General features: G+C 39.6%; 1 protein-coding gene across 1 annotated transcript in view; it reads right to left on the bottom strand.

Annotated features, from left to right (window-relative positions):
* The window catches only part of LOC309643919 (ALK tyrosine kinase receptor-like), a gene marked incomplete at its 5' end in the record, with an annotated part of 406,911 nt that overhangs the window by 157,409 nt on the left and 223,242 nt on the right, over positions 1–26,260 (bottom strand). The window contains one exon of the mRNA XM_082427083.1: positions 24,100–24,264. Within this exon, the coding sequence (XP_082283209.1) occupies positions 24,100–24,264 (165 nt within the window). The remainder of the gene's footprint in view (positions 1–24,099; positions 24,265–26,260) is intronic.

Genomic DNA, 26,260 nt, shown 5'->3' with positions numbered 1-26,260 from the left:
GCTACAACTGGGACTGGAAACCAGGTAGACTTGCTAGCTTTTAAAGGATTTTTTCATTAAAGCACACAGATAAGATATAATATAAATTTCACTCACGTAAGAGCTGCCTCCTCTTCTTCCTAAGAAGTAATGAAATAATTAAATAGAACTGACCCCTAACCTGAACCTTGCCGCCCCACATCTCCCCACTATGATACATCGCTGTTTCTCATTCCCTTCTGCTGTCCTGCCACCACACTGAAGTTCACACAACACTGCTCATCTCGAGGCCATTTTCAATTAATTTCCTGAGTAAAATTTCACGAGACACTATCAAACCTTTTGCTAAAATCAAGATATATTACGACTACTCTATCCCCTTAGTCTACTAATCAAAAAAGCAATCAACTTTGTCTGGCATGATTTGTTCTTTTAAAACCCATAATGCTTATTGCTCATAATTCCATTATCCTAGATAGTATTTTTTTCCTCTTAATATTTGTTCCACTGTTTTAACAGGGATTGAATTACTAGATGGTCGTTTCTAGGATCCCTTTTTCTCTTGCTGCTTTGAAAGTTTGCTACCTAATTTGATACTATCAACATAATGGTATTTCCTTATTCTGTTGCATCACAAAAGAATAAGAAAGGGGCTTCTAGGAGTCACTTGGTCAATGTCCTTGTTTCTTCACAAGACTCTCATCACCTTCCTGCACCATTCTAGACCACTATCCATTTTTCAGGATTTCCCAAACAGGAGAATCTGAGACCTCTTTTGATAACTGAATCAGTGATTCACAACCTATGCTTAGGAAGCACTTCTTAATTTCTCGTCCAGGTTCCTTCTAAAGGAGGATGATATGGTGAAGAAGGCATATATCTGATCCCGAGTTCAAATACTGAGTGTGCCATTTACTCGCTGTGTGAATTTAAGTAACTTTATTTCTTTCTTTAATGAGACAAAAATAAGAATTTTTAAATAAAAACATTTAAAAATGTTATACTTCTTTCATTTTTAATTGCAAAATATGAAAAATTCTAATGACACAAAAGTGTATTATCCCCTTGGCTCTCCAACCAAGATCCTACTCTCCAAAAGTAACTGGTGATAATGATTTGATATACATGCTTCCAGGATATTTTCCATACATAAATAAACACATATAAACCACAATGAGGCCATAATATTCACAGTACTTTACAACCTACGTTTTTCATTTAACTATGTATCAATATATTTCCATGTCACTACATATACCTATCCAAATTTTTTTCACAATAAGTATGTAATAATTTTGTAATTAATTATGTAATTAAATTAAATTTTGTAATTAAATGTGTTATGTAATTAAATCCTAGTTAATTTGGCCAGTTCTTATTAACAGACATTTAAAGTAGCTTCCAATTTTTCTCTATTCCAAATACTAATGACAATGAACTGTAATAATGTTTAAACAATTAATGAAAATCAAGTGAGGGAAAGAGTGAGAACTGTGAGACCACGAGAGTTGCCCACTAAAGGCAGGCTGCTCCTTCCTCTCCCTCTCCCCACAACCTCCCCTAATAGCAGAACTTGATGGGACAGGGATACTGGAGGTGGCCCCATCCCTGGTCACCTTGAATGATGGGATGGCACAAAGGAGTACCTTTCACTCACCCAATCTGAAGTTCACTGTGAAATTTTCTAAATCCTCCTTGGGCACTGCAGGCTGGAGTCTGGTTCATGCTGCTGCTTATACCCTGAGTGTCCTAGGGCAAGTTCTCTACCTTTTCTGGAGCTCAGCTTGTTTATTTATAAATAGTGATAACTTTTCTGATCATAACTCTCACTGACATTTATTATTTACCATATGCCAAACACTGCCAAAAGAGAGCTTTAGTATATTATCTTGTTTAATTTTCACTAAATCCCTTTGAAGTGGATGATATGACTCCCATTTTTAATTGGATTTTTAGGCTTATTAGTGAATTGCAAGAGTTATACACATCTTTTACATAATATATAATTTCCAAATATTTTCCACCAGGCTGTGGCTTATTTCATTTTCCTAATGGTGTCTTTTAAGCACAAAAGTTTTAAATTTTGATGAGGTACAATTTATCAATTTTTCTTTTATTGATTGTGATTGTAGTGTCATATTAAAGAACTATTTTCCCAACTCAAGGTAAAAGATTTTATCCTTTTTTTTTTTTTTTTCCTAGAAACTGTACAGTTTCAGCTCTCACATTTAGGTCTATATTCATTTTGAGTTAATTTTTGTATATGGTGTGAAATAGGGGTCTAAGTTTGTTTTTTTGTATATGGATATCCAATTATCCCAGCACTGTTTGTTGAAAAGACTACCTTTCCCGCATTGAATTGCCTAGGCACCTTTGTCAAAAATCAACTGATCATAAATGTTAGGATTTATTTCTGCACTCTCAAATCTGTCCCATTGATATATATGCCTCTCCTTGCCCCAATATCACACTGTCTTTATTAATTTGGCTTTATAGTAAGTTTTGAAAGAAAATAATGTAAATCTTCCAAATTTTTCTTCTTCTTTTAAAAAATGGTCTTATAGGACTTCCCTGGTGGCACAGTGGTTAAGAATCCGCCTGCCAATGCAGGGGACATGGGTTCAAGCCCTGGTCCGGGAAGATCCCACATGCCGCAGAGCAACTAAGCCCATGCACCACAACTACTGAGCCTATGTGCCACAGCTACTGAAGCCCACGCACCTAGAGCCTGTGCTCCACAACAAGAGAAGCCACAGCAATGAGGCCCGGGCACCGCAACGAAGAGCAGCCCCTGCTCACCGCAACTAGAGAAAGCCCACATGCAGCAGCAAAAACCCAACGCAGCCAAAAATAAATAAATAAATAAATTTACAAAAAAAATTTGTCTTATATATTCTAGGTCCTTTGCATCTTCATATAGATTTTAAGGTAAAGGAAGGAAGGAAGTAGAGGGGAGGGGAGGGGAGGGGTGAGGGGAGGGGAGGGGGGAGGGGAGGGGGAGGGGAGGGGAGGAGGGGGAGGGGAGGGGAGGGAGGGGAGGGGAGGGGACGGGAGGGGAGGGGAGGGGAGGGGAGGGAGGGGGGAGGGGAGGGGAGGGAGGGGGGAGGGGAGGGGAGGGAGGGGGGAGGGGAGGGGAGGTGGGAGGAGAAAAAAAAATACCTGCTGGGATTTTGGTAGGGATTGCATTGAATTTACAGATCAATTTGGTGAGTAATTCCATCTTACACTATCAAGTTTTCCAATCGATGAAAATATAATGGCTCTCTTTTTATTTATATTATCCCTTACTCTCCGCAATGCTCTGTAATTTTCACTGTGCAAGGCTTACACTTTTGTTAAATCTATTCCTAAGTATTTTGTTCTTTTTGATGCTTTTTATCATTTGAATTGATTTCTTAATTCCCTTTGGGAATTGTCTGTTGTTAGAACATAGAAATATAATTAATTTTTGTATATCAATTTGTATCTTGTGATGTTCCTAAATTCCTTTTTTTGTTCTATTAGGTTTTGCTTTCTTATGTAAATTCTTTTGGATTTTCTAAATAAAGGATCATGTTACCTGGTAATACAGAAAATTTTCTTTTTTCCTTTTCAATCTGTTTACCTTTAATTTCTCCCTTCTTCCCTCCCTCCCATCCTTCCTTCCCTCCTCTCATCTTTCTTTCTTTCCTGTCCTTATTGCACTGGTTAGTTTCAATGTTGAACAGAAGTGATGAAAGCAGACATTCTTGCCTTGTCCACAATCTTGGGAGAAAGCTTTCAGTCTTTCATCAAGTATGTTGTTAGGTATGGGTTTTTCATAGACGCTGTTCATCAGGTTTAGGAAATTCCCTTCTATTACCAGTCTGTAGAGAGATTTTATAACAAATGGATGTTGGATTTTCTCAAATGCCTTTTCTGTTTCTATTGAGATGGTCATATTGTTTATGTCCTTTATCCTATTAATATAGTGTATTACATTAATTTTTTTGTGAATGTTAAACCAATCTTGTATTCTTGGATAATTTCCAGTTGATCACAGTATCATCCTTTTCATATGTTGGTAAATTTTGTTCGCTTATTTTCATAAGGCTTTTTGTATCTATGTTCAAGATGGATATTGGTGGTTTTTTTCCTTGTGATGTCTTTTTCTAGCTTTAGTATCCGGGAAAAGTGAGTGGTCTTATAGTGTGAGTTGGGGTGTTCATTCCTCTATTTTCTGAAAGAGTATATGAAAAGTTATCAGTATTTGTTCTTTAAATATTTGCTAGAATTCACCAGTGAAGACATCTAGGTTTGGGCTTTTCTCTGTGGGAAGGTTTTTAATTACTAATTCAGGTTATTCACCTGTTATAGGTCTCTTCAAATTTTTCTATTTTTTTTCTTGAATTAGTTCCGATAATTTGTGCCCTTCTAGGAATTTGTCCATTTCATCCAAGTTGTTTAATTTATTTACAACTTATTGTAATATTGTAAACAATATTTACCATATGTCCTTATATTCATTTAATTTCTTTAGGGTCTGTAGTGATGTTCCCTTTTGCATTGTTGATTTTGGTAATTTGTTTTATCTTCTCTTTTTCCCCATGGTTAATCCAGTTAGAGTTCTGTCAGTTTTATTGCTCATTCCAAGAACCAACTTTTGGTTTCATTGATTCTCACTATTGTTTTCTGTTTTCTATTTTATTGATTTCTGTTCTAATCTATATTTCTTTTCTTCTGCATGCCTGGGTTTACTTTCCTTTCTTTTTGAGACTTTTCTTCTTTTCTAACATAGGCATGTAAATCTATTCACTTCTCTCTAAGCAATTTTTTTAGTTTTATCCCCTAATTTTTGTTTTATTTTAATTTCCATTTAGTTAAACTTTTCTAATATCCCTTGTTATTTCTTATTTTATGCATGAATTATGTGTTTAATTTCCTAATATTTGTGGATTTCCCAGATTTATTTCTGTTGTCAACTTCTAATTCATTCCATTGTGGTTGGAGTATATACTTTGTATGGATTCCATTACTGAGACTGTTTTATGGCCTCACACATGGTCTATCCTGGAGAAAGTTTTCTGTGCACTTGAAAGGAATGTGCATTCTATAGTTCTCGAGTAGAGTGTTCTATATTTGTCAGTTAGGTTGAGTTGGTTGTTAGTATTGTTAAAGTCTTCTATATCCTTTTCTGTTTATTGTTCTATTCATTATTGGGAGGGGGTTATTGAGCTCTCCACCTAGAATTGTTAAATTATCTGTTTCTCCTCTCAATTGTGAGAGTTTTGTTTCATGTATTTTGAGTTCTGCTGTTAGATGCATATACATTTATAATTGTTATATCTTCTTGGTAAATTGACTCTTTTATCATTGTAAAATCTCCATCTTTTCCTTAGTAATGTTTCTTGTCTAAAATCTTAAATTTTTCTGATATTAATATAGCTACTTCAGTTCTCTTATGGCTACTGTTTGCAAATATTTCCTTTTCTACCCTTTTACTTTCAACCTATTTTTGTCTTTGAATCTATGATGTACCTCTAGTAGAAAGCATATAGTTGGATCTTGCTTTTTTATTTAGTCTGTCAATCTCTGTCTTTTGATTGAATGTTTGGGGTATTTACATTTAATATAACTAGTGATTTGGTTGTATTTACACTTGTCTTTTTGCTATTTGTTTTTTATATGTCTCCTGTCTTTTTAGTTCCTCTATTCCTTCTTGACTGCCAAGTATTTTGCAGTGTACCATTTAAAAACTTCGATTGATTTTTTAAAAATGTTTTTGGAGCTATTTTCTTAGTGGTTGCTCTATGCTATATGCATCTGAACTTGTCACAGTCTACTTCAGATTAATACTAACGTAACTCCAGTAAAATATAGAAACTTTGTTCAAATATAGCTCCTTTCCATTTCCTACCCTTTGTGCTATTATTATCTTATATACTATATCTATATATGTGTAAAGTCAACAGTATAGTTTTGTAATTGTGCATTTATATAATCTTATATCCTTCAAAAATGTTAAGAAAAAATAAGAAAAAAATATTTATTGAGTCTTTATATTAACTCACATATTTACTATTTCTGGTGTTCTTCATTTCTTCCCGTGGATCCAAGTTATCTCCTACTATAATTTCATTTCACTCTGAAGGTCTTACTTTAATATTTATTGTAAGGCAGGTCTGCTAGCAACTGTGTATTCTAATTTTCTTCCCTGAAGATTGTTGATGGTCCTTTTGTTGTTGCTGTTTTGTTTTGTTTTCTTTCTTAAGTTAGTTAGTTTCTTTGTTATCACTTGGCTGAGCTACATCTGTGAAATCCATCTTCCCTATAATGTGTGGCTGCTGATGTCTCTGTTCAGTTTTGTTTTTTTTTTAACGTTTTCATTTTACTTTTTATCCTGACTTCCTATGGGTCATTTGTGTGTAGCTTAGTGGTCTGCAGATTTTTGGGCAGAGGATGTGCTCAAACACCTTGAACCAGAAAACTTCTGTCTTTTGCCAGTAGATCTGTTTGTGGGTAAAAAAGTGCATTCAGTGCTTGGGCTGCTGATCTCTTCCATGTCTCCTCTGCATATATTCAGCCTTAGGGTTGACTAGAAAGTTGTGGCTGGCTTGGACTCTTTCCCATCTCCACTGGGAATATACATAGTCTCAATCATGAATGTGCCTGACCCAACCATGACAGAGTCGCAGGCCAGTTGAGTCATAGGTTTTCACTTTCACCTACAACACTGCCAGGCAAGTACTTTACCTCCTCCTCCAAATCAAGTGAGCCCCCTTCAAGTGTAGCACAGAAGCTGTTGGTCTTCATGGTGTACCCTACTTTGGCAGGACCTCTGTGTAGACTAAGTTTAGGTAGACAGGAGAAGCACCAGGTCAGAATGCCACAGACTCCCACGGTTCTTACCTGGGTCTTATCTGCAACCACACACTGCAGGAAAGATAGAAGTTCAACAGTTTCTTAAGCACAAATGCTTCTCAGATTGTTATATTCATTTGGCCAATATTCAGAGCTCTCATATGGTTGTTTCTGTCAATTTAGTCCAGCTTTGGAGGTTCTTTTTAGGGACAGAATTTGACAGTCCCTTCACTTGGCCATAGCTGGAAATCCTGCCTCACCTTACTTCTCTGCATCTTATTTTATTAGTCTGAAACATGGATATTCATTTTACTGAAACGATTTTATGGGCTTATTGTGAGAATCATATAAGGCATAGTATGATAAGTGCTTGGCATAAAGTAAGCCCTTGGTAATCATTGACAGGGTCATTGTATACAGTTGGGTGGACTGTGCCCTGCACAAATGTGTTAAGTGAGGGGGCGAGTGGGGCTGAGATTCAGCTCACATTCTGCTTGTCAAGTTATGAGTTTTAGCACTGGCTGCACCCAACCAGAAGAGGCATCTTCTCCTAATTCCTTCACCCAGTGGAGGCAACTTCTTCAAATTCACACAGAGGTGCCATATAGCCTAGCTTGTCCCAGGGTTGCCTTACCTCCCCTTGACCTTAGCCCTTCTTGAGCAGGCTAAATCTTTTCTCTTGATCTGGTCCAACATATTTACAGGAAAGCTCCTTGTCAATATCATGCTTTTTGGTTGTTTCTCCTCTATTTTCACTTTATTTTTTCTTTTCCTTTTCCAGGGTAAATGGACTCAATGACTTTATTCATGCATTTGTGAAAACATGGATTTTTAAAAAGTTGTGAGCTGCCGCTGCCACTGATAGAGGTGTTGGGAAAAGTATGGCTAGTTACATTTCCTGCAGAAACTCAATATCTAAATCCCTCTGAAAGATATGACTCACTAGGGATCCTTCTTCCACACCATCCTAGCACCTGGTTCCCTTCTGAAGAATATTGACTCTCCATCTTGACTGTGACCTCAGGGATAAAGAAACCAATTGACTCAGCTTATTTTTCTCTTACATGAGGTTTTAATTTTAAGTATTTCCTCATGGAACACAAGACTTCCAGAATTTGCCGAACTTCCTTGTTTCTCTAGCAAGCAATGTTTCTCAAATTTATCCTTGTACACGTATCACACAAAAGGCATCAGGTCTGAATTTGTCTTTATCGGTAGGAGAAGCCTACTTCCAGTCTGTGTGTCAGCCAGTCCTGCTGATCCTGCCTATTCTGCCTCCAGAGTTGTATATGTGAAGGATGTATTTGCTTTTGAGGAGAAACAGAAGTTGAGGAGGGAAGAGGGCCACAGGACACAAGGATAGAAGACAGATGGAAAAGGAAAGACAGAAAAAATAAGAGAAAGGAATGAAGCACTCATGTGAAGGCTGGACAATTGTTGTTGATCTCTGGAGGGCTGCCAAGCCCAAAGAATTGAGACTATTACCTTCTCCAAATTCTTCATTTTGAAACACTGATTATTTTGATTGCTCTATATTTTAATATGCTCAATGTTTTTGATGTAATTTACATTTAAAGACTAAATAGGGAAGAATCTGTGTTAAGAGCTTGGACATGGGAGGGATAGCAGCAATGCACTGATCCCCCTCACACTTGGCAGCTCCCTGAGTACATACCGCTGTTGGAATGGATACCTTTGGGGTATAAATGCAGTCTCTTAATAAATGAAGAAAAATAATTCTTAGGAGAGGCGGAGTATATAGTCTCAGGAATGATACCTGAATAATATTTTGCATTTGTGTTAGTGCAAGCAATATTGGAGGGGAAGGTATTGAACAGGAGCATCTTATGCCTTTGCTGCAGAAGTGAATTTAATTCTACTTCAGAATGAGAAGACCATTCTTATTTGAAGCATTCGCATTTTAGACCATTCTAATTTTATTTACAAGGAGCAAATAATTCTTTATTGCCAGCATAATATTTCAAATACCTGTTCCATTGCTTCCCAGTGCAGAGAATGCCAATCACATCGGACAGAAGACAGGTGCCAAAGAGAACACAAATGCAGGTCGGGGTACTCCACAACGGAGACACAGGGAGCTGCCACACCATGCATGCAGCCAGTTTCATTAACAAGTAAGTCTAGTAAATCAAGTAAATCCAGCATACTTCCAAATAATAACAGCTTCCACAAAAATTAGCTAAGAAAGAACTGATACCAAATAAATATGTTTCGATTAAGTGTGACTAGCAATTAGTACTAAAAATTCTAAAGCAAGAAGTGGAGAGAATCAAGATAGATCATAATGCTTTAGATAAGAAAAACCTAGACTATTACAAGAGCAACCAGGTAAAAGGTCCTTACCAATCCTTCAGTGGTAGATTTGAAAATGTGCACAGTCCTTCTCAGCAAATTCTTTTGTCACGTCAAAAAAGTCTTAAGTATGTTATACATGGACACCTGGGCCAAATAAGGCTTTTAGGGTCAAGATTCTTAAATCAAGACAGAGCAGTACCCCTTGCTTCGGACTGCTGTGGCTGGGATGTCTGTTATTAGGCTGGGCTATGTGTTACTCTGCTATGCCATTTTCCTGTTTACAGAGTGGTCTCTTGTGCATTATTTCCATTCATTTTTATAACAAGTCAGGAAAGAGAGCCACAGACATAAAATGACCCCCAGGTCTCTCTTCAACTTACATTAGACCAGTCTTTCTCCATCTTGAATGAGTAAAGATTATCTTTCCAATCTAAGTAGAATTACACTGTAGTTATCCCCATTCAAGAGAATTTTATTTTATTCCTCTTTGCTAGGTCTTGGCTTTCCCTCAATTCTCTTCAAGCATAAATTCCAAGCGGTTCATAGCTTTTCTTAAACAGAGCCCATATTTCTTTAAGATGGGTCTTATCTGAACCATTTGATATATAGAAATCAGTGAGGCTAAAAAATCCAGATAACACTAATAAAAAGCCTTAATAAGAGGAAGTAGAAAACCAGAAAGACAACTCCACATGCTCTTAGAGCCTATCTAGTCCCTATGCACTCAATTTACCAACTGAAAAACTGAGGCCTGAGTTCGCATGTTAGCCAAGGGCAGCCCACCACTCCCAACTCTCAGCACAATGCTCCCTACGTTTCTGAAAGGGCAGTGCTGGTTGCAGTAACCGGATTCCATCTTCTCATACTGATTGAATCGCTATGTAGCCCAGATGGCAAGCTTCATGCTGTGGCTGCCTGAGGCAGCACTCCTTGCCCTGGCCGCCTGCAGAGAAGACATGGGTGAGAGTAGCCTTCCCCAGGTCCTTCTGAAGACACTGCCCTTACGAGACACCACAGTGGATAGGTTGTGTCATGGAACAGAGGGAGTCTCCCCAGCATCACTGGTGTGTGCACAATGCCTGAACTCCTGAATACTGTCAGACATCTAATGAGAGTAAGTCTTATGTAGGAGTAGCCTGGGAAGCACAGTGTTTTATGAAGAGTTTGATATAATGGAAAAAATATGAAATTCGGTATTCAAAAACTGGAATTCAAGACCTGGCTCTGCCACATTCCAGCTTTGTAGACTTTGTAGATGAGCAACTTACTTCATCTCTCTGAGCTTCCATCTGTGGGTCAAGAAATACGCAGTGGTTAAGAATCTGCCTGCCAATGCAGAGGACACAGGTTTGAGCCCTGGTCCAGGAAGATCCCACATGCTGCGGAGCAACTAAGCCCGTGCGCCACAACTACTTAGCCTGTGCTCTAGAGCCCATGAACCACAACTACTGAGCCCACGTGCTGCAACTACCGAAGCCCATGTGCCTAGAGCCCGTGCTCCGCAACAAGAGAAGCCACTGCAATGAGAAGCCCGCACACCGCAACGAAGAGTAGTCCCTGCTTGCCCCAACTAGAGAAAGCCTGCATGCAGCAATGAAGACCCAACACAGCCAAAAATAAATAAAATAAAAATAAATTATAAAAAGAAAGAAATATTTAGTGAATGTCTATTTTATTCTGGGCACTGGGCCAGGCTCCTGAGACATCACAATGAATGAGAAAGACCCAGTTTCTTCTGGGTAAACGTGGGACATCATAATGAATGAAAAAGACCCAGTTTCCTCTCTTTGAAGCCTACTATTTAGCCTTAGTTTACTAATCTATACATTAGGGACACTAACACTACCTGTCTCGTTGTTTTATGAGAATCAAAGGTGATCATGGATGGAAAATCACTTTGCAGACTATAGCTCTTTCCAGTTTCTCTTGAGACAGAGCCCGGGGCCTGACTGGCAGCCGCTCACCGCAGGCCCTGCGTGTGTGTTTTCACTGCATCTTCCAGCCACCTCTCACTGGAGCTTCATGGCAACTGTCCTGGGCAGCATCACAGCTTCCCTCCACGGCCGAGGTAGCCTCACCCCAGCTCCTCCATTTTGAGCAATGAGCCTCTCCAGGTACTAGCCTGGGGCGCCTTCAGTCCTTCTTACCCACAGGAGCCAGACTCCCAGATGCAGCTGCGTACTTCTGGCCTCAGCTCCTGCTGCTGCTCTTTCTGTTCCATTTCTGGTCCACAGAGATGTTTGCCCTGTTCCCTGTACAGGGGGAAGTCTACAGACTGCCTTCCCAGCAATAACTCAAAGGACATCTTCTACAGTAACTGCAAGGACATGTGCCTCTAAGGCCCAGTCAGTCCTCTGAGCCCTGCTCTTTCCAGAATGGTGTCTCAAAAGCATATGACTTTTCCTCCAGACTTCCTCAAGACCAGCAGTACTAGTTTCCTATGGCTGCTATTACAAATTATCAGAAACTTAGTGGCTTAAAAAAATACAAATTTATTTTCTTACAATTCAGGAGGTCAGAAGTCTAAAATGAGTTGGTGGGCTATGTTCCTTCTGGATGAGATTCAAGGGCAAATCTATTTTTTTACTTTTTCTGGCTTCATTCCTTCTCTCATGGCCTCTTCCTCCATCTTCAACACCAGCAGCTGCTGTGCTGCCACTTTACGTGGAACTGTTTCCCCCTTTTGATTTTAGGTGTCTCTTGACTTAGATTTTAATCTACAGTGCCCTGCATTCAGTAGGGGATTACCAATTGTTGATTTAGGGAAGAAATATACAATTCAAAGAATAAATGGAATTTAAAAATTGATACAAATAGAACATAATTAAATGATTTCAAATCTCTGTCTCTCTCTGACCTCTGATTCCATCATCACATCTTCTCTGACTCTGGCTCTCCTGCCTCCCTCTTTCACTTATCAGGACACTTGTGATTCCATTGGGTTTATCTGGAAAATCCAGGATAATCTCACCTGCAAAGTCTCTTTTGCCATGTAAGGAAACATATTCATAGGTTCAGGGGATTAGGGCTTCTTTGGGTGGTCATAATTTTATCTGCCACACCAGCCCACAGCACTATGCTGTGAACACTCCTCAGGCTTGCTAGCCTCTCAAAGAGCTCCTCCTTCTTCCCCCCAGAGTGCCATATAGGTTTCCAGAGGCAATGCCCCATCTTGATGCTGTGGTCTGAAGAGTGACTTGAGCCATGAGGGTGTCCAGCTTCCAGAACCCATGGCTAAATCTTGGGGAATGGGTATATCTCTTGAGGCTGGTGGGGATTTCTGTGGCTCACAAATTTTGTGCCAGGTATATGGCTATCCTTGGTATTGGATATGCCTACACCCAGTCCTATATCAGAGCAGGAAATAGCCTTAGTGACAATCTAGTCTAAGACCTTTACCTTACAAATGAGGAACCTACAGCCCAGAGAGGTAAAGTGACATCCCTTATGGCAAAGTTGGGACAAGAGTCCAGGTCCCTTTTCCCTCCAACTCTTGTCTCCCTTTCTTACTTCACATGCCTTGTGGGCAGGATTGTTAGATTCGGCTAAGGAAGGGCACAATCTTCATCAGACAACCATAATCCAACCCTTCCCACTGAAGGCTTCCTGTAGAAGGCAGAGGCAACACCCTGGAAGAGGCCCATTCTGATGGGGAGGCAAGAAATACTTCACCAGACACCCTGAAAACATGCCAACTCATTAAGGCAAATCCCTCTCTGGAGCTCAAGGTCCAGCTGCCAGGTTGGCACCAGAATCTCATTAGGATGAAAGAATCACAAGTCACAGCTTGTTGAGGGGTCAAGATCTAAGTCCCAGTGACCTGATTGCTCAGGAGATGAGGAAACACATTTCTGTAAGTAGAACCAGGGAACTAATATGGCCTCTCATGGTGAGTTCCAGAAGACGGGCAGGGATAAGAGGCTACAAATAGCCCCAGTGACCTTAGTATGATGAGAAGTTGTGTTCCTATGAAATGCATGACTACCCAGAACCCTTCTGATACATCTGAAGGGGCAAAGATTGAATAGAAATAGGACACGCTGATGTCACTCCTGCTTACATGCTGCACTTGGCCCCTGGGTATATCCCTGAGCCTTATGCACAAGCGGTCACCCTTTGTAACCCTTCAAGGATAAGCGGAGCAGAAAGAGGGTGTGGTGGGGGTACTCTGGATTTGTGAGCTGCTGTGAACCGCTGGTGCCCTGTAACCTACTCAGGCAGGCAGGAATGCAGCCTGCTTGTCCATCTGCTTGTCTATATCGCCCAAGCCAGGACAGCTGGATTTTTTGGTTGTTGTCGTGGCAGAAAATAGTTAACATGTTTTAACACTTTTTTTTCCCAAATAAGTCTAAAGTAATTCAATAAGACATAGCCTCAAGTGAGAATTTTTTATCCCCTTATATTAAAAAACAATGACATGTTTTATCTTATTATAAAAGTAGTACCTGCTTATGGACTCAAATTTGGAAAATACCAAGAGCACATAGGAGAGAATAAAAATCACTGATAATTGAGTCATCTAGAAATAACGTCTGCTACTATGTTAGTATATTTCCTTATAAGACTTTTTTTCTTATATACATATAGTTTTCTCTTTTACAAAACAAGTTATATAACACACATTGTTTAACCTTTTTTAAAAAAATCTAATAATAGGCCTTGAATACTTTCCCATATTATTAAATATTTTTATATAGCATAAATATAATGGCTGCATAATATTTAGGTATACTATATTTTATTTAACTAAATCCTTATTGTTTGAGCATTTAAATGATTTCTAGTTTTTCACCATCATGAACAACACCCCCAAGATACCTTTTTAGTTAAGCCAATAGAAAATATTTGGTTGCAACCCTGTTCCTCAGGTCTGTCAGGTAGTCTATAGAGAAAAATATCTTTTGATTCTTGATGGTGAGTTAGTACATTAATAGCACTTAGACAAGAAGTGATTCCTTTCCTTTTCAAACCATATAGATTCTGAAAAAAGAGACTAAATGGTCTTTGAAACTCAGAGAGACCACAAGAGCTAAACCTGTCTGCAAGGCCTTCTTGATGGAGAGTACCCAGCCAGCACAGCTCAGGACATGATAGGTGAATAGACAGGGGGAAGTCTGCCCAGAAGGCTTCTTAAAGGACTGGAAAAGGACAGAGATATCAATGACTCTGGGGCTGGGTGACATGCCTTAGCAAACCCTGAAGTCCAATCCCACTTATAGAGGACAGATGTCCTGAGGTGGTCTCCAAAGTGTGTGCATGATTATATTTATTTTAATTTAAAGAAGAAACAAAATAAGCTTTACCAATAGTATTATACAGCTAGAAACAAATATATGCATATAATTGATGAACACATACATAGCAGGGGTGCTCAGAAATATTTTATTAATGGGGAATACAATAAAATAAAGTTTAGAGACCACTGCCTTAAACCAGAAACTTCATAGTAGACAGAGTGAGCAGAATAGGAAGGGAGCTTCAGCGGAACACTGACATAGATAGACAGTCCCAGTTTGGATCACCCCATTCGATGTAAGTGAAAAGAAAGGAACATTGTACTGTCCTGGAGTGTGTGTGTGTGTGTGTGTGTGTATTTCCGATTACATGTTTCTTCTATTCCAGTTTGCCTATCTCCCCTGACTGCTTTCCCAGCTTCAACATCCTGCTAAAACCAGAGGTCTTTGCTAAAGACTGATTATACAGACAAAGTGAGGGGAGCAATTATTGACCACCAGAAGCTAGGAAAGAGGTATGGAATGGATCCTCCTGCAGAACCTCCAGAAGGTACCAAACATACCAACACTTTGATTTCAGACTGCTGGCTTCCAGAACTGGAAAACATTAATTTCTGTTGTTTTTTTTTTAATAAATTTATTTATTTTATTTTATTTATTTTATTTTTGGCTGCATCGGGTCTTTGTTGCTGTGCACAGGCTTTTCTCTGGTTGCAGCGAGAGGGGGCTGCTCTTCGTTGTGGTGTGCGGGCTACTTATTGCCGTGGTTTCTCTTGTTGTGGAGTACAGGCTCTAGGCATGTAGGCTTCAGTAGTTGTGGCACACAGGCTCAGTAGTTGTGGCTCACGGGCTCTAGAGTGCAGACTCAGTAGTTATGGTGCACGGGCTTAGTTGCTCCGCGGCATGTGGGATCTTCCCGGACCAGGGATCAAACCCGTGTCCCCTGCATTGGCAGGTGGATTCTTAACCACTCTGCCACCAGGGAAGCCCAATTTATGTTGTTTTAAGCCACCCAGTTTGTGTTCATTTGTTGCAGCAACTACTAGAATCTAACACAGAAGGGTACAACAGGAGTGGACCAAAAGGCTAAATGACCCCACTCTGGCATTGCAGTACCTTGTCATCTGTGGCAGCTTCGCTAGGCATTTCAGAGCTCCAAAACAGTATTTCTCAACTTTCTGAAAACTAAGCTACTTAGATAAACAGGAAAATCTCAGTAGTAGAGTTCCATCCAGGCCCTCCACCAAAAACAAAACAAAAGAAAGCAGGAACTTGAGAATCACTGCCCTGGAAGAGAACTGAGTTGATACAGAAAGACTGTAGACTCCCAGCTGAGTCTACTCCCATTCTTCCTGTGTATGCATATGAGCGAGGGGTCGGGGAGGAGTTTTGGGGAGGAACTGCTAATCTGTTGCGTGTTTTAAAGCTAGAGCTTAAGAGCCGCTGCCTAAAATCATAATGAGGTCACAGACACCCCAAAACACACCACTGGATGCGGTCCTGCTCACTAGAAAGACAACATCCAGCCGCATCTGCCAGAACACAGTCCCCTCCACCAGGAAGTCTACACAACCCACTGAACCAACCTTAGACACTAGGGGAAGACACCAAAAACAATGGGAACTATGAACCTGCAGCCTGCGAAAAGGAGACCCCAAACACAGTAAGTTAAGCAAAATGACCTGGAAGATAAAATAGTGGAAATAACTACCGCAGAGCAGAATAAAGAAAAAGAAATGAAAAGAATTGAGGACAGTCTTACAGACTTTAAAATAAAGACCGTTACAAGAGATAAGGAGGGACCCTACATAATGATCAAAGGATCAATCCAAGAAAAAGATATAACAATTGTAAATAGGTATGCTGCCAACATAGGAGCACCTCAACACATAAGGCAAACGCTAACAGCCATAAAAGGCAATATCTACAGTAACACAATCATAGTAGGGGACTTTACCACCCCACTTTCACCCATGGACAGATCATCCAAAATGAAAATAAATAAGGAAACACAAGCTTTAAATGATACATAAAACAAGATGGACTTAATTGATATTTATAAGACATTCCATCCAAAAACAACAGAATACACTTTCTTCTCAAGTGCTCATGGAACATTATCCAGGATAGAGCATATCGTGGGTCACAAATCAAGCCTTGGTAAATTTAAGAAAATTGAAATCATATCAAGTACCTTTTCCAACCACAACGCTATGAGACTAGGTATCAATCACAGGAAAAAAATCAGTAAACAATACAAACACATGGAGGCTAAACAATACACTACTAAATAACCAAGAGATCACTGAAGAAATCAAAGAGGAAATCAAAAAATACCTAGAAACAAATGACAATGAAAACACAACGACCCAAAACCTATGGGATGCAGCAAAAGCAAAAAGCAGTTCTAAGAAGGATGTTTATAGCAATACAATCCTACCTCAAGAAACAAGAAACATCTCAAATAAACAACTTAACCTTACACCTAAAGCAATTAGAGAAAAAAGAACAAAAAAACCCCAAAGTAAGCAGAAGGAAAAAATCATAAAGATCAGATCAGAAATAAATGAAAAACAAATGAAGGAAATAATAGCACAGATCAATAAAACTGAAAGCTGGTTCTTAGAGAAGATAAACAAAATTGATAAACCACTAGCCAGACTCATCAAGAAAAAAAGGGAGAAGATTCAAATCAGTAGAATTAGAAATGAAAAAGGAGAAGTAAGAACTGACACTGCAGAAATACAAAGGATCATGAGAGATTACTACAAGCAACTATATGCCAATAAAATGGACAACCTGGAAGAAATGGACACATTCTTAGAAAAGTGCAACTATATGCCAATAAAATGGACAACCTGGAAGAAATGGACACATTCTTAGAAAAGTACAACCTTCCGAGACTGAACCAGGAAGAAACAGAAAATATAAACAGACCAATCACAAGCACTGAAATTGAGACTGTGACTAAAAATCTTCCAACAAACAAAAGCCCAGGACCAGATGGCTTCATAGGCGAACTCTATCAGACATTTAGAGAAGAGTTAACACCTATCCTTCTCAAACTCTTCCAAAATATAGCAGAGGGAGGAACACTCCCAAACTCATTCTATGAGGCCACCATCACCCTGATACCAAAACCAGACAAAGATGTCACAGAGAAAGAAAACTACAGGCCAATATCACTGATGAACATAGATGCAAAAGTCCTCAGCAAAATACTAGCAAACAGAATCCAACAGCACATTAAAAGGATCATACACTATGATCAAGTGGGATTTATCCCAGGGATGCAAGGATTCTTCAATATACGCAAATCAATCAATGTGATACACCATATTAACAAATTGAAGAATAAAAACCGTATAATCATCTCAATAGATGCAGAAAAAGCTTTCGACAAAATTCAACACCCATTTATGATAAAAACCCTCCAGACAGTAGGCATAGAGGGAACTTTCCTCAACATAATAAAGGCCATATATGACAAGGCCATATATGACAAACCCACAGCCAACATCATCCTCAATGGTGAAAAACTGAAACGATTTCCACTAAGATCAGGAACAAGACAAGGTTGCCCACTCTCACCACTATTATTCAACGTAGTTTTGGAACTTTTAGCCACAGCAATCAGAGAAGAAAAAGAAATAAAAGGAATCCAAATCTGAAAAGAAGAAGTAAAGCAGTCACTGTTTGCAGATGGCATGATACTATACATAGAGAATCCTAAAGACGCTACCAGAAAACTACTAGAGCTAATCAATGAATTTGGTAAAGCAGCAGGATACAAAATTAATGCACAGAAATCTCTTGCATTCCTATACACTAACGATGAAACATCTGAAAGAGAAATTAAGGAAACACTCCCATTTACCACTGCAACAAAAAGAATAAAATACCTAGGAATATACCTACCTAGGGAGACAAAAGACCTGTATGCAGAAAACTATAAGACACTGATGAAAGAAATTAAAGGTGATACCAACAGGTGGAGAGATATACCATGTTCTTGGATTGGAAGAATCAATATCGTGAAAACATCTATACTACCCAAAGCAATCTACAGATTCAATGCAATCCCTATCAAATTACCAATGGCATTTTTTAGAAAACTAGAACAAAAAAATCTTAAAATTTGTATGGAGACACAAAAGACCCCAAATAGCCAAAGCAGTCTTGAGGGAAAAATACGGAGCTGGAAGAATCAGACTCCCTGACTTCAGACTATACTACAAAGCTACAGTAATCAAGACAATATGGTACTGGCACAAAAACAGAAACATAGATCAATGGAACAAGATAGAAAGCCCAGAGATAAACCCACGCACCTATGGTCAAGTAATCTATGACAAAGGAAGCAAGGATATACAATGGAGAAAAGACAGTCTCTTCAATAAGTGGTGCTGGGAAAACTGGACAGCTACACGTAAAAGAATGAAATTAGAACACTTCCTAACACCATACAGAAAATAAACTCAAAATGGATTAGAGACCTAAATGTAAGACCAGGCACTATAAAACTCTTAGAGGAAAACATAGGAAGAACACTCTTTGACATAAATCATAGCAAGATCTTTTTTGATCCACCTCCTAGAGTAATGGAAATAAAAACAAAAATAAACAAATGGGACCTAATGAAACTTAAATGCTTTTGCACAGCAAAGAAAACCTTAAACAAGACAAAAAGACAACCCTCAGAATGGGAGAAAATATTTGCAAATGAATCATCAGACAAAGGATTAATCTCCTAAATATATAAACAGCTCATGCAGCTCAATATTAAAGAAACAAACAACCCAATCCAAAAATGGGCAGAAGATCTAAATAGACATTTCTCTAAAGAAGACATACAGATTGCCAAGAAGCACATGAAAAGCTGCTCAACATCACTAATTATTAGAGAAATGCAAATCAAAACTACAATGAGGTATCACCTCACACCAGTTAGAATGGGCATCATCAGAAAATCTACAAACAACAAATGCTGGAGAGGGTGTGGAGAAAAGGGGACCGTCTTGCACTGTTGGTGGGAATGTAAAATGATACAACCACTATGGAGAACAGTATGGAGGTTCCTTAAAAACTAAAAATAGAATTACCATATGACCCAGCAATCCCACTACTGGGCATATACCCAGAGAAAACCATAATTCAAAAAGACACATGCACCCCAATATTCATTGCAGCACTATTCACAATAGCCAGGTCATGGAAGCAACCTAAATGCCCATCGACAGATGAATGGATAAAGAAGACGTGGTACATGTATACAATGGAATATACTCAGCCATAAAAAGGAGCAAAATTGGGTCTTTTGTAGAGACGTGGATGCATCTGGAGACTGTCTTACAGAGTGAAGTACGTCAGAAAGAGAAAAACAAATACCGTATGCTAACACATATATATGGAATCTGAAAAAAAAAAAAAGAAGGTTCTGAAGAACCTAGGGGCAGGACAGGAATAAAGACACAGACATAGAGAATGGACTTGAGGGCATGGGGCGGGGGAAGGGTAGGCTGGGATGAAGTGAGAGAGTGTCATGGACTTATATATACTACCAAATGTAAAATAGGTAGTTAGTGGGAAGCAGCCGCATAGCTCAGAGAGATCAGCTTGGTGCTTTGTGAACACCTAGAGGGGTGGGATAGGGAGGGTGGGAGGGAGACGCAAGAAGGAGGAGATATGGGGATATATGTATATGTATAGCTGATTCACTTTTTTATAAAGCAGAAACTAATACACCATTGTAAAGCAATTATACTCCAATAAAGATGTTAAAAAAAAAAGCTAGAGCTTAGCTAGAGATCAAAATCTTATCTTGCTAGAGAAGAAAAATATGTTCCTTTGTCTACATTGCAAAACACCAGAAGTAGTAGACATTAAACATGGCCCTGATACTTCTTAAAAAGTCATAGAATGCCTCAACCTGATGATTCCTCAAGATTTTATTAATCTATAATATTGTGTTCCATCAAGATCATCACTTTTTATTATCTTGCTGCTCTGAATTGTTTCTCCCTTATTATTCTCAGCTACAGGGGCCATAAATTAAATTCATTCAGAATTTATATTCCTACAGTTCATTATCTACGATTGGTATTATCTCACTGCCTTTCTCTGGCCCTTCTATATCCCCTGACAAGAAATATTGTAATAGAGTCTAAATACCATCCAACCAATAAATGTTGAGTTTAAAAAACAAACAAGCAAAAAAAAAAAACCTCTATTGACTACATTGCCCTAAAGGGCACTCCATCACTCCTTCTTATCTACACCAATGGTATTATTTCTGCCAAAATGACAGAGAAAGTGAGATTCTAAAGATTTGAGAGTTAGGCCCTTGCTTTGCTGCTGTCTGAATTGGGCATGTCATTTTCTCTCTCCTCACCTTCACCTCTTTCCCTGCAGGTCAAGGGACATTACAATACATCAGCCTGCTTCATGAGGAGCAACCCTACTTCAGGGAACAAACAGATAGCGATGTAATCAGTTGACTCAAAAATCAATGAGGGGTCCATTACTGGAAATTTTGAACACCTCTCAGTGACCTTCCAGAAGCATCCCTACAAAAGCTGGGAGGATGGTCTCTTGTTTCTAAGACTGACCAAGGCTGTGGAATATAGATCCCTCCATTAGACCCCAAGAAAAATAAACACAAGTATCTGACAATGGTGAGATTCCCCCAAGTTATGTTTGGATGTGTTTGTTCACTAAAGAACTTGACAAAATGAACCGGTATATCCACAGAGGCTTTGTCATGGTTGTTCCCATCATCATCTTCAGTGATGTGAGATTCTACCACGCTAGGAAGAGCGGTGATTTTTCAGAGAGATGGAAGTTGGCAATACTTACTAAAAAGTGGAGATTCGAATCCTGGCTGATTCATCTAATGGGAAATGGTTCACATTCAGTGCATGCTCTGGCCCTTGGGACTCAGCTTTATAGAAACATAAAGTCCTCAATATATTTCCACAGTGAGGACCACTGAGAAGTGAGTATTTCTTTCTTCCCTCCTCTCCTTCCTTTTTTTTCTCACAGTACACGGAGTAACATGCAGATGCCAAAGATCATAAGATAGAGGATGGAGGAGGAGAAACAGGTCAGAGAGTGGCAATACATAATCTATTGGCACTGCTTTAAAAATTGTTTAAAAATTTAAAAAGCACTGATCTTCAAAGTTATAAAGTCTGACACCACAACACCTGTGGACAATTGCCACTTGTCCCTGTCTCCTGATCTCACTGAACTGCGATCACAATTCAATCGTTATCAGATAAAAAAACCGTACAATGACCAAAAATGCATGTACTGCCAGGACTGTTTCTAGAGGTTAGGAGTTGGGATACAGAGACATCCCTAGGGGTGGCTGAATGGGAGTACGCCTGAAAGAGGGTCCACACCAATAATACAGTAAACCTCAGAATCACCTGAGAAACTTACACAACCATAAAATAAAACAGAGTCCCATAGAAATCAAAGCTGCAATGACATACTGTATTCCATCCACCAGATGAACAAAAATGACAAAGTCTGGCAATACCGGGTACTGGTGAGGATGTAGAATCCCGGATGTACTAATACATCACTAGAGGGAGTATAACTTGGTGCCACGGCTTTGGAAAATACATTGGATTATCTACTGAAATGGAAGCTGTACATTGTGACCCAGAAATCCCACTCCAAGTTCTATGCTCTAGAGAAACTCTTGGACATGCATACGCACCAAGAGGCATGCACAAAAATGCTGACAGAGTGTTGTTGGTAATAGCAAAAACCTGGAAACAACCCAAATATCTAATGACAGTGGAAGAGATAAATTGTGGTATTTTTCTGCAATGGATTCAAAACAAAATGAACCACAGCTACATGCATCAAAATGAACAAATCACAGAACAACAACATTATTCCATTTATATAACAGGTTGCAAACCTAATCTATATGTTGTTTGAGGCTATATACATAAGTGGTAAGGCCACAAAGAAAGCAAATGAATGATTAACACAAAGTGCAGGATAATATTTACCTCTGGGGAAAGGGAGAGATTTTTGATCTAGGTGGGGGACAGAAGAGATTGTAAAGGGACTGACAACATCCCAAACTCCTACACTTGGTGATGAGAATAAAAGTACTGATTTTATTGTAATCTTTAATCCTTGCATATATGTTATATCTACTTTTTTGCATACGTTAGATTTTATAATAAAATTTTAAAATCTACAGATTTCTAGGCTCTATCTCAGATCTACTGAATCAGAATTAGGCTACAGCGCTTAGGAAGTATTTTTTTATAAGTTCTCCAGAAGATTCGGATGCATTATTGGGTTAAGAGCACACACCTACACACATACACACCCCACGTTACACAACAGTATCCAGATGAAAGCAGCTTAAAATATGTATCAAAGTCAAAAAATTTCAAGAGAGTCATAAAAATGGAAAAGGTCAGCCTGGGAGAGTGTGTAGAAAAGAAAGGTGCCTCACAGTTCAGGGCTCAAGGCTGATGGAGAAGCCTGGGAGCATTAGTTACTAGTTATTAGTCTCCCATGAGCGTACTTGAGCCCTGTCCCTGTTAGTTTCCCAACAGCATCTGCCTGAGATAATCACCCCTAAGAACTGGGCCCACAGCAGGCTGTCACCACAGCTTTCGCTACAAAGACAGAAACATGATATGGTGAAAAGTATTCTGGTCTATGACTCATCACGGCAGACATCTAGACCTGGACCCACATGTATAAGCTGATCTTTAGCAAGTCGCTTCCCCTCTCTGAGCCCTACCTTTCCCATCTGTCCTGACTCCCTCACAAAATTGGAATCCAATGAGACAGTGCAGTTGGAAGGGCTTTGCAAACTGAAAATACTACTCTGAATGTCCAGTAAGTCCAGTACTATGTCAGTTATCATTTCTTCCTGAAAGTTAGAAATATAGGCAGTCTATTCTGGGTCAGTAGAGTTTTCTGGGTCCAAGGAATTGGGAGCTCTAAGATTTGCCTTAAAGAGACCTGAGGCAGGGCTAGGGCTTAGTGCCTCCACATCTCTCTCTAAAGACTCAGCAAATATTTAACAAGCACCCACTACTTATCCTCAGCCTACCTTTTCCAGTCCTGATAATTTAGAAGAAGAGGATGTTCATAAACAGCAAAGAACTACTGGAAGCACCTTGCAGAACTAATATGCAGTCTAAATATTCATTAATGGCTTTGAAACTAACATTTAACTCAGTTATACAACACCTTCCAAATTAGGATTGCCAGATTTAGCAAATAAAAATGTACAACACTCAATTACACTTGAATTTTTTAGTATAATTTGAATAATTTTTAAGTACAAGTATGTCCCAACTATTGCATGAGACATACTTATACTAAAAAATCATTTGTTATTCACTGGAAGCTCAAAGTTAACTGGGTGTCCTGTGTTTTAACTGGCAACCCCATTCCAAATGAACAAACAGATTAACATTTTCTTCTATATCTTACCTTGGGAAATCTGCATGAAAGAGAGCTATGAAATCCTATTTTCTTTCATTGATAAAAGAGTAAAGGGTTGGACTGATCCTGAAATTGGACTTGCAACCTCCTCTTCCTTGTATAGCCCAAGAAGACATGGAGAGGCACAGATATTACAAACAGGTTTCAAAGGAAACAGGACAGAACAGGGGTGGAGAAGCCTCAACATTTCAAACAGAAATAGACATCCCAGCCCCATCCTGGCCCATCTGGGACACTTTGCAGCGGCCCCTACCCTTACCTCTGGGCATCTCCTTGGAGTGCTCCTCTTCAGGCCCATCCAACAGGTCCATCTGGGAAGCCTCCTCGGAAGGGACACGGCGCCAGGACCAGCTCTGGTTCCCAAGGTTGTGCAGTGGAGGGGAATACTCCAGCTCACAGGGGAAGTCAAAGCTGCACTCCAGACCTGCAAGGACAGCCAATGGTCAGTGGAGCAAACTGTCTCCCAAATGTGACCTTCCAGCCCCACTCCTCCACTCCAGGAAGTTGGCCTCCATCTCACCCACAACCTTCACCTAACGAGGTGTGGCAGGCTGTCAATTCCACAGGTGGCTGAGCTCCATATGGATGAAAAGGAGACTAAAAGAGAAAAAAACTGTTCTTTATATAACTCAGATTATGAGAGGTATCTTCACAGAAGGCAGGTAAAAAAAGAGCTAAACAAGTTGGACCATGAGAAGTTTTGCATCTTGTAAGGTTACCTGGTGACATGGAGAGGGCCTGAGGTCAAGTGGACAGAGCCTGGCTTTGCAACCAGATGGGTCTGAATCTAAGTCAGGCAAGAAAATTAACCTCTCTGGCCTGAAATTTCCTCACTTGTACACTGGGGATGATAATTTCTACCTCTGGAGATTGCTGTAACAACTAGTAGGATAATTCATTATCTATACATGTGAGTCTGGTCCACAGTTGATGCTCAGGAGAAATCCTCATCAGGATCCTAACTGAGAAGAGAAGGCCAAAGGGAACTTAAGCTACTCACAACCCTGTTTGACAGCCCTATCATCTGTTCTTCAACCACCCTCCAGAGAGGAGCGCCAAGGCTGTGATAGCTAATCTGAGTTTATTCTCTCTTGGGGAGGGAATGGGGAAGGTCACTGGGTAAGGAGAGAGAGAAGAGGCAGAAAGAGGCTGTGTCCTGGGACTTTGTGTGATCGCTTTCTGGACTTCTTTGCATGAATCATCCTTGTGTCCAACCATTCCACGTCTGCCCTACTTTTAGGATACACTCACCTTCTCTTTCCCTTGCCTTGCTCATTGTTTATTACCCAAAGTGGCTGAAGTACTTTGTACCTAGAAGGCTCTCAATGCTCACTGATGGATCAATAGAATATGTGCCAAAAACCAAATTAGTCATCCGCCCTTTACTTCATCATCTCCTGTTAGCCCTGAGGATGTGAAGAAAGGGAAAATTTGATATAAAGACCATTGGATGGGAATATGGGGAATTTGACTGGTATCCAGGCTTGGCCAGTCTCTTCTCACATGTGGAACTTGGTGCCCTCATCCGTAAATAAGAGGTTTAGACTTGATGATTCTAGAAACAAGTACCCAGTGAAACCTGGGTTCCAGCACCAACTCTGCCACTGATTTGCTGGTTACCTTGAATAAGCCACTTAACCTCTCTGGGCCTTAAATTCATCAAATACAGAATGAGACCCACACTAGATGTCTTCTAAAGCTCCTTCCTGATTTGACTTTTTTTTTTTTTAACATCTTTATTGGAGTATAATTACTTTACAATGTTTTATTAGTTTCTGCTGTATAACAAAGTGAATCAGCTATATGTATATCCCCTCTCTATCCCACCCCTCTAGGTGGTCACAAAGCACTGAGCTGATCTCCCCGTGTGATACAGCTGCTTCCCACTAGCTATCTATTTTACATTTGGTAGTGTATATACGTCAATGCTACTCTCTCACTTTGTCCCAGCTTACCCTTCCCCCTCCCCGTGTCCTCAAGTCCATTCTCTACCTCTGCGTCTTTATTCCTGCTGATTTGACTTTTTTAAGATTCCAAAGTCCTTGTTCTCAGAAGGGTTATAACTAATTTGATAAATCAATCTGTGCGGTGGTACTAATGAGTACTAACTCCCAATTATCATTGTGCATTTTAACAGCTGCTTCTGGAGCTACTGCTACCTTGATCTCCAAGATGAGTCTCCTGTTGGGAATTTCAGAAGGCAGAGGAGAAGTAGGACCAAGTCTAGTGCAGGCAGCCAGTCACTGGAATGTCCTTTAGTTACACCATAGAAGATGGCCCTGCCCTGGAGTGGGAGCAAAATAATTCCCACTGACATTGGCCAAATGATCTAAGTTTAGGGGGGGAAGAAAAAAATCCTTCAATTACCCTTCTATTAAGTATCTTTCTACTTCTCAACCAGCAGAGATTTATGTACCAGC

This window comes from Balaenoptera physalus (assembly GCF_965194825.1).
Source record: "Balaenoptera physalus genome assembly, chromosome: 15".
NCBI classification, from domain to species: domain Eukaryota; kingdom Metazoa; phylum Chordata; class Mammalia; order Artiodactyla; family Balaenopteridae; genus Balaenoptera; species Balaenoptera physalus.
The sequence above is the reverse complement of the archived record's forward strand: the minus strand, read 5'-3'. Positions and strand labels throughout refer to the sequence as shown.